The 13,882-nt window shown below is 37.3% G+C and overlaps 1 protein-coding gene and 1 long non-coding RNA gene across 27 annotated transcripts in view; one reads left to right on the top strand and one right to left on the bottom strand.

Annotated features, from left to right (window-relative positions):
- The window catches only part of LOC118153003 (uncharacterized), a 15,840-nt gene extending 4,509 nt beyond the window's left edge, over positions 1–11,331 (top strand). The window contains exons 2-3 of the long non-coding RNA XR_004742128.3: positions 3,818–3,910; positions 10,753–11,331. This is a non-coding gene — a long non-coding RNA (uncharacterized LOC118153003). The remainder of the gene's footprint in view (positions 1–3,817; positions 3,911–10,752) is intronic.
- Positions 1–13,882, bottom strand: part of LOC118153004 (uncharacterized) — a 41,611-nt gene that overhangs the window by 11,860 nt on the left and 15,869 nt on the right. For 5 of the 26 annotated variants that reach the window (XR_013534594.1, XR_013534588.1, XR_013534591.1 and 2 more), the window contains 4 exons: positions 11,288–11,365; positions 8,909–8,973; positions 4,701–4,799; positions 4,061–4,237 (listed from right to left, as the gene is read on the bottom strand). The exons of 2 other annotated variants lie outside the window; for them this stretch is intronic. Coding sequence is in view for 1 of the 24 variants with exons in the window: in XM_078370244.1 (XP_078226370.1) it covers positions 4,141–4,237; positions 4,635–4,799; positions 8,909–8,973 (327 nt within the window). In the remaining 23 variants the exon portion in view is untranslated. Of the gene's footprint in view, positions 1–4,060; positions 4,238–4,634; positions 4,800–8,908; positions 9,060–11,287; positions 11,366–13,882 lie in introns of those variants that run through there. 19 more of the 26 variants (XR_013534601.1, XR_013534592.1, XR_013534590.1 and 16 more) reach the window with 11 other exon arrangements.

Genomic DNA, 13,882 nt, shown 5'->3' with positions numbered 1-13,882 from the left:
TGCCTTCCTTCTTTCTGACAGAATCTTGCTCTGTCACCCAGGCTGGAGTGCAGTGGTGCGATCATGGCTCACTGCAACTTCGACCTTCTGGGATCAAGCAATCCTCCTGTCTCAGCCTCCAAATACCTGGGACTACAGGTGTATGTCATCACATCCAGATATATTTTTTTTAATTTTTGTGTAAAGACAAGATCTCACTATGTTGCCAAGACTGGTTTTGAAATCCTGGACTTAAGTGATCATCTTACCTTGGCTTCTCAAAGTGTGGGATGAGAGGAATGAGCCATCATGCTTGGCCCCTTTCAGATATCTTTATCACCATGTCCACTTTATTAAAATTTTGCAAAAATAAGCTGAAATATTACTTGGAGTGTGGGGCTCAATTATATTTCCCCAAATTCCCCTCAGTGTGTATTTCTGATTAGGAAGGGTCACAGAGGAGATTCTTATGTGAGATTAGAAGGAAATGAAGCAGGAGACATTTCTGTAGCTTATGCACATTGTCATTTTTTTTGGATCTCCTTGTTGGTGTAACACAGCACCCAGGCCTTCAATTGCTCCACCTTCCCCAGATCCTCCTTCACCTTTTCTGACTGCTGGCCCAGGCATGTGTTTAGCTCCTTAACAAAGGATCTCAGATTCTGCAGGACACCCACACCAAGACCAAGGCAGTGCGAGCTGCCATGGTCCCAGTTTGCCCTGTGAGCTCTGGCTTTTTCTTGCTCCCTCATCCTCTTGGCATCCATCTTTCTTCCCTGCATCAGTGACAGCCCTCCCCACAGTGCCAGCATCAGCCAGAAGGACAGACACCAACCTTGCAGAGTGTGCTTAACCAGCTCTGACTGTGGAGGGTCAGAACTGAAATATTGATTGTTTCTTTTTTACCTTCCCTTTGACAGTTTAAAGATGCCACTTCATTGCATTCTGGCTTGAATATGACAATCTCATCCTTATATGTATTAAGCTCCTTTTTTTGACGTTTATGTTAGGCAAAAGATATGAACACATATTTCACCAAAATGGAAAGAGGGATGGCATACAAGCACATGAAGATGTTCAACACTATTAGTCATTAAGGAAATACAAATTAAAACCACAATCAGATATCACTACTCTCCTATTAGAACAACTAAAATTAAAAATAACATTAATAGAAAAGGTCACATATTATAATTCCATTTACATGAAATGTCCAGAATAGGCAAATCTATAGAGACAGAGAGTCTGTTGGTGGTTGCTAGGGGATGAGAGGAGGGACAGGCAATGGGGGATATGGATAATGGTTTGGTTTGTGGGATGATTAAAGTATTCTGGAATTAGATAGTGGTCATGGACACACAGCTTTTCATACTAAAAACAGCTGAATTATACACTTTAAAATGGTCTATTTTATGGTGTGTGAATTTTATCATAATGTTTTAAAGTAGTAATAATATTAAATGCTGCCAAGAATACAGAGAAACAGTATCTCTCATACATTGCTGGGACAAATGTAAAATGGCATAGCTACCCTGGAAAATAATTTGGCAATTTCTTATAAAGAAAAGCATGCACTTACTATATCACCTGGCAGTTGCACTCTTAGGAATTTATCCCAGAGAAATGAAAACTTACACCAAAATCCATACACCAATCTTCATAGCCATTTTATCCATAATAGCAAAATATTGCAAACAACCCAAATGTTCTTCAGTTGGTGTAATGGTTGAATGAACTGCCAAATCCATACAACAGAAAGCTACTTACTAATGCAAAAAAACATGAACTTTTTTTGGGGGGGGTCTTTTTGAGATAGGGTCTCACTTTGTGGCCCAGGCTGGAGTGCAGTGGCAAAAACTCAGCTCACTGCAACCTCTGACTCCTGGATTCAAGTGGTTTTTCTGCCTCAGCCTCACAAGTAGCTGGGACCACAGGTGCAAACCACCACACCGGCTAATTACTTGTATTTTTAGTTGCCTAGGCTGGTCTCAAACTCCTGGTCTCAGGTGATCTGCCTGCCTCAGCCTCTCAAAATGCTGGGATTCCAGGCCTGAAACACCACGCCTAGCCAAAAAAACATAAACAACTGATGCATGCAACAACCTAGATGGACTTCAAGCCCCAACATGCTCAGTGGAAAATGTCACTCTCAAAAAATTATGTACAGTAATGATTCCATTTATAAAGCATTCTTGAAATGGCAAAAGGATTGAGATGGAGACAGTTTAGTGGTTGCCAGGACACAGAGAAGTTGGGGGAGAGGTGGAAGAAGGTGAGGGCCAGGTGCAAATATGAAGAGGTATGTAATAATATCATTCTGTTTCTTGATTGTGGTGGTGGTTACATGAATCTAAATATTTGAATAAAATTTCATAGAACTATTCACACATCCATAATAGTGAAGGAGTGCTTTTATTAATGGTGAAAAATCAAATAGGTGTAGTTTATTTAACAGTAATTTGCTAATATCAATTTTTATATTTTTGTATCAACTTTTGATATTGTACAGTTACATAAGATGTCACCATGGCAGGGAAGGGTACACAGGACTCTGTGCAATATCCCGTGAGTCTATAATTATTCCAAAATAAATAAAGTCAGTCATGGTGACTCATGCATGTAATCTCACACTTTGGGAGGCTAAGGTGGGAGGACTGCTTGAGGCTGGGAGTTCAAGACCAGCCTGGGTAGCATAGTAAGACCCTATTTATATATATATAATTAGCTGTGCATGATGGCCCACACCAGCAGTCATACCTACTTGGGAGGCTGTGGCAGGGAGGGTGGAGGACTGCTTGAGCCCAGGAGCTCAAGGTTACAGTGAGCTATAATTTGAACTACTGCACTCCAGCCTGGGTGACACAGTGAGACCTTGCCTAAAAAAAAAAAAAAAAAAAAAAAAAAAAAAATTTAAAAAGCTCCACACAATTGCAAGGTTATACTCCCACGGAATAATTTGAGTTTATAAAATCCCAATAGATACACCCATATGTGAAATTAGTTTAAAATAAATGATTAATATGGTATTCCAAACCAGAGAGGGAAATAAGTACTATTATTTCTTCAGTAAATGGTATTAGAACAACTGGCTAATCTATGGAAAAAGAAAATAAAGCTGGGTTATTTTTCATTTCCTTCATCAAAATAAGTGGTAGGATGTAAATTTCAGAATTGGTATTGGGTAAATATCTGTTGAGTTAGATCGTGATTTAAATATATAAAAGACATAAAGTTTATTTGTTGTTGTTGAGAATTATGGCTAATTCTAAAGACAGTGAGTGTTAACTACTCCTTTTGGAAGCTTCCAGCTCTACGGTAACCACCTTCCCAATGGGCACCTGAGAAGTGCCAAGGCAGAAACAACACTATCAACAATGACATTCCCCTTGCCTATGTAGAATAGCCAGGAGAGAATGTGGCTTCTGAGGGAAGTCCAGAGTTCTTGGAGAGAAGTTACCACCCTCATAGAGATGCTTAGAGGAGTCAGTGAGACCGTGCATATAAAGGGCTTACTGATCTGCCCAGTGCACAGTAAGTGCTCCATGATGGTTAGTTCTTGGAGTGCTTTATCCGCCCAAGGAGTTTAACTAGGAAAAACACCATCAGATTTATATATGTGTTTGAGAGAGCATTGATAGCATGAACAAATATGAGTGGACAAACATTTGTAGGAAAATAAAACTCTGTGAGAATGCTGAAGATGATTTCAGGACTCAGTAGGTCTTGAAGGTGAGATCTTTCTAATCAGAAGGAATAGTAAGAGCAAAAATGTGGGAGTTGTGAAAGGGCTGTGGGCATCTTGACAGAATGACAGCCCATTCCCACTGCTTTATTTCAGTCCAGGTCCCCTCTCAAACCAGCTAGCTGCAGTGGCCTCCTAAGGTGTGTCGTTGCCTGAAGCATTGCATCTCTCCAGTTCTTTCAAGACATGGTGAGCAGAGAATCTCTTGCAATAGATAATATTCATAATTTCATTCCCCTGCTTAAAGCTTTCTGAGGTTCTTTATAGCTTATGGATAGATCATGTAAAAATTAGGATTAGGATCAGCTAAAAATGGCAGAAAGAGCCCATAACAATGGCTTATACAAGACAGAAGTTTATTTCTCTCAGGTATAGTTACAGAGGGAATCAGTCCAGGTGCTGTATGGTAAACCAAGGTGTCATGGAGTCAGTGTCCTTCTCGCTTGTGCTTGGCTTCCATCTTGAACTTGCCTCATGGCCCAAATGGATGCTCCAGACCTAGTCACTATGTCCATCCTCCAACCATCAGAAAGGAGAAAAGATAAAGAAAAGTCGATCTCTTTCTTTAAGGTCATTCCACAGAAGTTGCACAGACTGCTGCCATTTATGTCTGCTAACCAGACCTTCGACACATGACCCCATCTAACTGCAAGGGAGGCAGGGATTAATCTTTCTTCTGAATGGAGATGAACCTATTGAAAGCTGAGGGGGTTATAAGTAAAACAAGAAGCAACAAACAGACATTGGGAGACAACACCATATCTCTGCCAAAAGTGCCCATTTCTTCAAGCCCTTTGAAATGTGACCTCATCTCCCACCTAGACTATTTCCACAGCCACTGAACTAGTCTAACTGCCTCTACTTTCTAACTCTCCTTAGTCACTATCATCAGTCATCAATTCAAAATACATACTGGATTGAATTACTCTCCTGTCCCACACTCTTTGGCTTAATGGAACATTCAGAGTCCCTGTAGTACCATTTCAGCTGGATCTCCTTCTTCCTTCCTTCTCTTCTTTCCTCCTCTCCTCTGCTGGCTGTTCTCTGAACACACCATGAGCTTTCAGTTCTCCATGACCTGTTTGGTGAAAGACCCTTTTCCAGAATAATCATCCTATAGGCCCATCACCAACTTCTGAAATGCTGCACAGACTTCTAAGCTTACCCCAAATATAATTTCTTTTATAAATTCCCTTCCCATCACACATGTTAAAAGTAATCCACCCCTTCACTGAATAGTCAGTTTTTATGCTGCCTTCCATTGTAATAAATTATACATTTTTAATATTTATTTCCACAATTACATTGTAATTTACGTAGTATTCACTACATCTTCTTCACATTTGTGGTCCTGGGAACACCTAGTCACTGAATTTTAATTTTTACCGAGCAGCTGCCTAATACATATTTATTAAATTGAATTTTTATGTAAGCCTTGACTTTATAGAAGGAAAGGAAAAAAACCTCAAGTCAGCTCTCTTTGGGTAAAGCATTCATTTAAACCGGATTAAATGCTTTATCAACAATCTAGTATTATTTTTTACACAATTCTCCCTAAGTCCCATTTGTAATTGTTTTGAGTTATTTGTGTTAATAATACAAAGCTTACTATGGATTTGCATCAGGAAGAACAATTTGTAAGAGCTGACTATTTTCAGCTCTAAGAAGGAAGTGACAATTTTTCAATATTTTAGCAGAAGTGTTAAAACTTATCTCAGTCAAACACTTGCTGGGTCATTTGCTATGTCACTCATGTTATTTAACTTTCTATTTTAACCTCTCAGGCCTATATGGAAATAAGAAAAAATATATAGTTTTAGTTGCTGCTAACTTTCTGGCAGAAAATAGAAATGAATATAGTCTCAACGCTGAATAGTTAATGTGTTAAATATGACCACAGGCCTTTTCTGTGTTAATTTTTGTCCATGTTGGCTACTTTTACTAGCTGTTTATTGGGTTCAGACAGGAAAAATATGGCTATAGTATTTGAAATGAACTAAAAGCTCTCAACTAACATTAATAAATTGTCTGAAAATGAACCTCACATTGGCCTTATATAGACATCTCTTCCTGAAAAACAGGACTTCATGCTAGCTCTTTTGTAAATTTAAGCTATTTGTTCCTGGTCTGTTCCTCTTCTGTGCACTCTCTGACCTCCTCTTGTGTTAACAATTCTTTTTTCTGAGCTGATTATAATAATCTCATGCACTTTGTATTAACCCCAATCATATGGGAAGAATTGAAACACCAATCAGAGCTCAGGATCACACATCACTCCAGCTGAATCCTGACCCGGAAGAAAGTTGAGTGAAATATATGGGTGAAATGAAAATAAACTATCAAGTCATTATTTTTAGTTCTAGCTGGGATGAACTTTAGAAGACATTAAGAGCAATGGTCCATATTAAATCAAGTGAAGGTGTCAGAGTTGCTAGGCAGACTGGAGGAAGGGACTGAAAGGCCCAGCAAAGTGTACATGCTAAATGGGGTCTACTATGTGAAACTGGAAACTTATCAACTAAATAGGATTCTCAAAAGAGCATGGAGGACTCTATATGTTAAGGCAATAAGGAAATTGCTGATAGAGGCCAACAGTGTCATTCAGGTGTGGTGGCTATCCTCTGTAGACCAGAGTTGATGATAAGAGATGCTATTTCAGAACTAGGGTTCCTAGTAGTCATGGGGATGATAGGATCCCAGAGGTCACACAGTAGCATGTTACCACCATCAGTGAACCAGCAAAAACACCCTCAGATTCCTGACCATCAGAAACTCTGTGGAATAATTTAAAAGTCCTAGCCAGAGAAATTAGGCAAGAGAAAGAAATAAAAGGCATCCAAATCATAAAATTGTCTATAACTTTTTGTTAACTATAAGTTAACTATTAAATTTAACTATATGTTAAATTTTAAAACCCTAAAAACACCAAGTAAAAGATGTTAAAACTAAAAAAAATTTTCAGTAAATTGCAGTATACAAAATCAACATACAAAAATTAGTAGTGTTTCTATACATTAATAATGAGATATCTAAAAAAGAAATTAAGAATACAATTCCATCTACAATAGCATCAAAAAATAAAATAGTAAATTTAGTCAAGAAGGTGAAAAATCCATACACTGAAAACTATTAAACATGATGAAAAAAATTGAAGGAGACACAAGTTAATGGAAAGATATGTCATGTTTCTGGATTAATATAGTTAAAATATTCATACTACCCAAAGTGAATTACAAATTCAGTGAAATTCCTATCAAAATTCCAATGACATTTTTAAGAGAAATAGAAAAAACATTCCTAAAATTCATATGGAACCACAAAAGACTCCAAATAGCCAAAGCAATCTTGAGCAAAAAGAACAAAGCTGGAAGCATCATACTACCTGATTTCAAGATATACTACAAAGCTGTAATAATCAAAACATCATGATACTGGCATTAAAACAGACACTTAGATCAATGGAACAGAATGGAGAGCCAAGAAATAGATTCACACATTTACTGTCAATTGATTTTGGACAAAGATGCCAAGCCAAGAACACACAATGAGGAATGAATTATCTCGTCAGTAAATGGTGTTGGGAAATCTGGATGCCTACATGCACAAGAATTAAATTAAATCCTTATCTCACACCATATACAAAATATCAACTCAAAGTGGACTAAAGACTTAAACCTATGGCCTGAAACTGTAAAACTACTGGATGATACCAGGAGAGAAAAGCTTCACGACATTGGTCTGGGCAATAATCTTTTGGCTACAACCTCCAAAGCAAGGGGAACAAAAGCAAAAACAGATCAATGAGAATACTTCATACTGGAAAGCTTCTGCACAGCAAAGAAAAGATCAACAGTGTGGAGAGACAACCTACAGAATGGAAGAAAATATCTGCACACCATACATTTGACAAGGGGTTAATATGCAAAACATATAAGGAACTCAAACAATAGATGCTAAAAAACACCTCAAACAACTCAATATTAAAAAAACACAAATAATACAATTTAAAACTAAACGACCTGAACAGTCATTTGTCATTAAAAAAGTCATACACATGCCAACAGATACATTAAAAAATACTCAATATCACGAATCCACTAACCATCAGCACATTGAACTCAAAATAAGAGATCACCTCACATTTAGGATGGCTCTTATCAAAAAGATAAAAGATAAGTTGGTGAGGATGTGGAGAAAAGGGATCCCCCATATATTGTGGGAATGTAAATTATGAACAGCCATTATGAACATATTTAATTCTCAAAAAATTAAAAATAGAGCTACCATATGAGCCTGCAATCCCTGAAATTTTGTATTGAAATACTCACATTTCTTAGAATGGCAGTTATCAAAAAGATGAAAGATTTATATCCAAAGGCAATGAAATCAGTATGTCGAGGAGCTAATCTGCACTCCCATGTTGACTGCAGGATTAATAACAATAACCAAGACATGCAATCCACCTAAGTGTCTACCAAAAATGAACAGATAAATAAAATGTGGTGTATTGGTACACACAATGGAATACTATTCTACCATTAAAAAAGAATAAAATCCTGTCATTTGGCACAACATGGATAAACCCAGAGGATTATGTTAGGTGAAATAAACCAAGGACAGATAGACAAATAGTGCCTGACCTCACTCATATGTGAAATCTAAAGAAGTTATCTCATAGAAGTTGAACAACAGTTCCCATAGGCTGGGAGAGTAGTGAGGAGGACTGGGGATGGGGAGAGGTTAGTCAACAGGTATAATGTTACAGCTAGATAGGAGGAATAGGTTCTGGTGTTCTACTGCACAACAGAGTGATTATAGTTAACAATAATATATATTGCATATTTCAAAATAGCTAAAAGAGAGGATTGTGAATCTTCTCACAACAAAAGAAAGATAGATAAGATAGCTACTTAACCTGATTTGATGATTTCACAATGTATACATGTATCAAAACATCTTGTTATACTCCATAAATAATATGTATGATTGTGTGTCAATTGAAAATGAAATAAAACTTTAAAAAAGAAAATATGGTGTATATATACACCTGCACACACACACACAAACTGGAATATTATTCAGCCTTAAAAAAGAAGAAAATTTGCCACAACATGGATGAACCTGGAAGTCATTATGTTAAGTGAAATAAGCCAGAAACAAAGAAACACGAATACCACACAATCATACCTGTACGTGGAATTTTTGAAAGCTGAACTCGCAGAAGCAGAGAGTAGAATGGTGATTATCAGGAACTAGCATGGAGAGAGCAGAGGAATGAGGAGATGTTGAACAAAGAATACAAAATTTCAGCCAGTCAGGAAGAGTAAGTTCAAGAGATCTATTGTACAGTAAGATAACGATAGTTAATAACAACGTATTATATATTTGAAAATTGCTAACAGAGTAGATGTTAAGTGTTACCACCACAAATAAATTATATGTGAGGCAATACATTTAATAATTAGCTTGACTTAGACATTTTATAATGCACTCATATTTCAAAACATCATGTTGTATACCATAAATGTATACAATTTTAATTTGCCAATTTAAAAATAAAAAAAGAAGCAAGCTCATTTTGATCATCTCCAAAGGATGACTTATGCCCCAGTAAGTCCCCAGCCACAGAAGCAATCATTGTTCTGATTTATTTCACGAGTGATTAGTTTTTCATAATCTAAAAATTCATATAAATTGAATAGTTCATTTTTAAAAATGGAATAGAATGTTCTAAGGGGTTAGATAGATGTGTAGCCTCAAGAATACTGCTCAATATATATAAAATCAAAAGAAAACCAAGAGTAGATGAGCTGAAGACTATGGTCAGCTACTCCAGTAGAAAGTCAGGATTCCTTGCCCAGTTTCCAAACCTAAGGTAGTTTTCAAACTCTCTACAGAACACTTCCCCTTGACTGAAAGAGAGGCAAGGTCCACATGAAGAAGGACCCCACAATGCCAGAACAAATGTATACAGTAGTGATTCCTCTAGTTATTCCCTAAAATGTCTATGGCTATACGTTAGGGTCCCATGCTCTGGAAATGGGAATACATAGCTCTTATGAGGACTGTTAGATAGAGGGTCTGAATTGATGCTGATACCCAAAGAACAAAAGCATATTCATGGGCTTCTTGGTAGAGCAAAAGTATATGAGGGTTCAAGTCATTAAAGGAGTCCTAGCTGCACATATGTGTCCTCTCCTCTACAGATTCACACAGAGATCATTTTCCCAGTTTCTGAATATATAATTGGAACAGACATATGAGGATTTTACAGAACCTTCACATTAATTCATTGACTTATAGAGTAAGAGCTATATGGCAAGTAGAAGCCCCTGAAACTACATTCTCAGTCCACCACCAAGGCTATAAATCAGAAGCAATATAACATCCCAGGAGTGACATGGCAGAGTTTATCATCACCCTCAGAAATTTAAAGGATATAGGGCTGGTGGATTTCATTCTAATCCCATATAATTGACCATGCTGGCCCCTAGAAAATCAGGTGAATCAGAGTGTATGACATTGAACTACTACAAACATAACCAAGTAGAAACCTAATTACATCTGCTGTATTCGATGTGGCATCTTTACTATAGCAGATTAACATTGCCTTTGGTGTGGTTAGTGGCTATTGATCTGCTTCCATTTTACTGTATCAATCAGAAAGATGAGAAACACACATGGTGGAGATAACAGTATACACTCATGGTCTTGTCCAAGCACTATGTCAATTCTCTAGATCTTTGCCATGATAGTGCAAAGGATTCTGGGCCATCTGAACATCCCACAGAACCTTACTTGTGGTCCCTAAGGGGATGACATCGTGTTATTTGGACCTTAGGAGCAAGAAATGGCAATTATTCTGGACATCCTGTTAAGACATGTAATCTAAATGAAGGAAGACAAACACTACAAAGATTCAGCAGCCACACACTTCAATAATGTTTTTAGGCACCAACACTTTGGAATATGCTGAGACATCCCTTCCAAGGTAAAGGGCAAGTTACTATACTTCACACCTTCCTTTATAGGCCATTTTGGAGGCAAAATATATAATTCACTTGGGAATGCTGCTTCAACAAACTGTTGGAATAATTCGGAAAACTGCTAATTATGACTTGGGCCAAGAGAAAAAAGAACTCTGAAGCAGGTTCCTGCTGTGTTCCAAGCAGCTCTGAAGCTTGGGTCCTACAGTATAAACTCCCTCTCACCATGGCTGATCTACCTGCTGTTGCTGCTAAATGTGTAATCTTCCAGCAATAAAGATCATTCCCGAACTCTTGATATGGTATCACTCCTTTTTCTTCCCCTCAGCCTTACAGAAGTATAAGTGACACATAAAAATGTTATGTATCTAAGGTGTGCATGTGAAGATCTGATGTACATATACATTGTGTAATGATTATCAAAATCAGGCCAATTAATACATCCATCATTTCATGTAGTTACCTTTTTATGGTAGAAAAATGATTAACTAGATCTTAGCAAACTTGAAAGCAAATTTCAAGTATAAAATACAGCATCAGTTATAGTCACCATGCTGTATATCACATCCCTAGAACTTACTCCTCTTATTGGTATTCTTCCTTCAGGTGACCAACCAGCTATGTAGTGGCCTATTGTTTATATCAGTTCCATTCAACTCTGGAAAAGAAAACATTTTATCTTCAATGGGATTAATACATATTCCAGATATGTTTTTACTTTTCATGCCTGTAGTGCCTCAGCTGTCAACACCGTGTGCAAGCTTATAATGTGTACAACAGACAGACCTGGGATGGCACCTAATATTATGTTTGAACCACAGGACCACTTTCATAGCAACGAAGGTATGGCATTGAGCTTGTAGTTATGGATTATGTGCCATCTGGAAACTGCCCTTGTGAAAGAGTAGTGAAAGCGTCTCTTAAAGGTTCAGCTAAAGTGCCAGCTCGGAGAAGGCACCCTGCAAAAGATAGGGCGCTATCCTCAGGTTAAAGAATAGACCACAAGGCATCTGCCACTGTGTATAGTGCTGTATTCCCAGTATATAGAATACGTGGATCTGGGAACTAAGTGGAAGTTGGAATGTCCCACCACCACTCCCAGTGACCCATCTGGGAAATTATGTCTAAAGATCCTGATTCCCAGAGGGGTGATGCTTCCTCCAAGCAGCACAGTAAAATAATCACAAATTGTTTTCCAAAGTGACTGTCCAGGTCAGGTGCAGTGGCTTACATCTGTAATCCCAGCACTTTCGGAGGCTGAAGGAGGCAGACTGCTTGAGTCCAGGAATTCAAGACCAACTTGGCAAACACTGTGAAACCCCGTCCCTACTAAAAATACAAAAATTAGCCAGGCATGGTGGCATGCTCCTGTAGTCCCAGCTACTTGGGAGACTTAGGTGGGAGAATTGCTTGAACCTGGGAGGCAGAGGGAGCAGGTGAGCTGAGATTGTGCCACTGCACTCCAGCCTGGGCGATGAGTGAGATCCTGTCTCAAAAAACAAAACAAAACAACAAAAACAAGCTGACTGTATAAATCACAGTAAATTCCCGCCAAAAATTAGATCTCTTCATCAATACTTGATATTATAAAACTTTAAAAAGTTTGCTAATGTAGTAGGTACTCTGTGACATCTTATTATTTTAATTAGCATTTCTCTCTATATTAATTATGTGAAGAACACTTTTCCATGCGTAGTAACCATTCGGATTTTCTGTATTGCGAAATACATAATCAAGTCATTTGTGTATTTTTAATTGGGGTTTCTGCCTTTTTTTTTTTTTACCAAATTTCTTACCAAATTATCAATTTGTTTATATGATTGGAAACAAGTTTTGTTGCTGTTAGTTATATAAGTTGCAAATATCTCCTGTCAGTCTATGGCTTGTATTTTTGTTCTTTTAATGGTATTTTTTTTGTTGTTGAACCGAAGTGTTTTGTTTACATGTAATTCATTGTACTAATCTTTCCTTTTATGGTTAGTGTTTTTTGTGTCTCATTTAAGAAACCCTTCACCAGCCCCCAGGTCATGAAGCTATTCTGCTATATTAATCATTGGATAACTTAACAATTTGTAACATATTAGATCGCATATTCACCTGGAATTGACTTTTGTGTGAATTAGGAGTTCAATTTCATCTTTTTCCAGCATGGTACACAATCGTCCTAGCACCAGTTATTGGAAAGAAATTTTACTCCCACTGCCCTGCAGTGCACCTTTGTTGTATATCAAGCATTCATTTATGTGAGGACCGTTTTATTTTCTTGTTAGTGAAGTATATAAGTACCATTACTTTCTAACATTGAGTTTTGTATCCAGCAAATCCCCTTAAATATTTTAAACTGTATTAATGTGGTTAATATATTCAATTTAATTTTAGCATTTCAAATGCCTGACCAAGAAAGCCCATAATCTTATTTATTTTATTTTTTTATTTTTGAGACAGAGTCTTGCTCTGTTGCCAGGTTGGAGTGCAGTGGCACAATCTCGGCTCACTGCCACCTCCACCTCCTGGGTTCAAGCAATTCTCCTCCCTCAGCCTCCTGAGTAGCTGGGATTACAGGTGCATGTCACCATGCCTGACTAATTTTTGTATTCTTAGTAGAGACAGGGTTTCACCATGTTGTCCAGGATGGTCTTGATCTCTTGACCTTGTGATTCCCCCACCTTGGGCTCCCAAAGTGCTGTGATTACAGGCATGAGCCACTGTACCTGGCCATTATTTTTGAAATCCTCCACAGCACTTCAAAGGCTCTCATAAATCTCAATTTAATTAATAAAATAGATAAATCCATTTCTCTTAATATTATGCCACTTACACATTTGCTCACATTCTTACTTTTTAAAATGTGAAACCATGTCAATTACATGTTTTAAATAAATGGAATCATAGGACATCTGTAAGATAGTCTAATATGGCAAACTCTTTTAAATATTATAAACACCTTAAATAAAAGCATAAAAAGATTATTCCTAAGCCTAACATAAAAGTATTCATACCAGTGGCATGATTTAATTTACCATCTTTGCATTTAATTATAAATCTTCAATTTGAAAATCATTTGCTTAGTAAAGGAAGCAGCTTTAACATCATAAATTAAAAAAGCTTTAATATCACAAGATCAGATGTTCTGTTTCAGAAGAACTGAGGTTAGCACCTGGAGTAAGTCATTGTT

The sequence above is a fragment of the Callithrix jacchus genome, chromosome 4 (assembly GCF_049354715.1).
Source record: "Callithrix jacchus isolate 240 chromosome 4, calJac240_pri, whole genome shotgun sequence".
NCBI classification, from domain to species: domain Eukaryota; kingdom Metazoa; phylum Chordata; class Mammalia; order Primates; family Cebidae; genus Callithrix; species Callithrix jacchus.
Note: the sequence above shows the minus strand (reverse complement) of the source record. Positions and strands in the feature narration are given on the sequence as shown.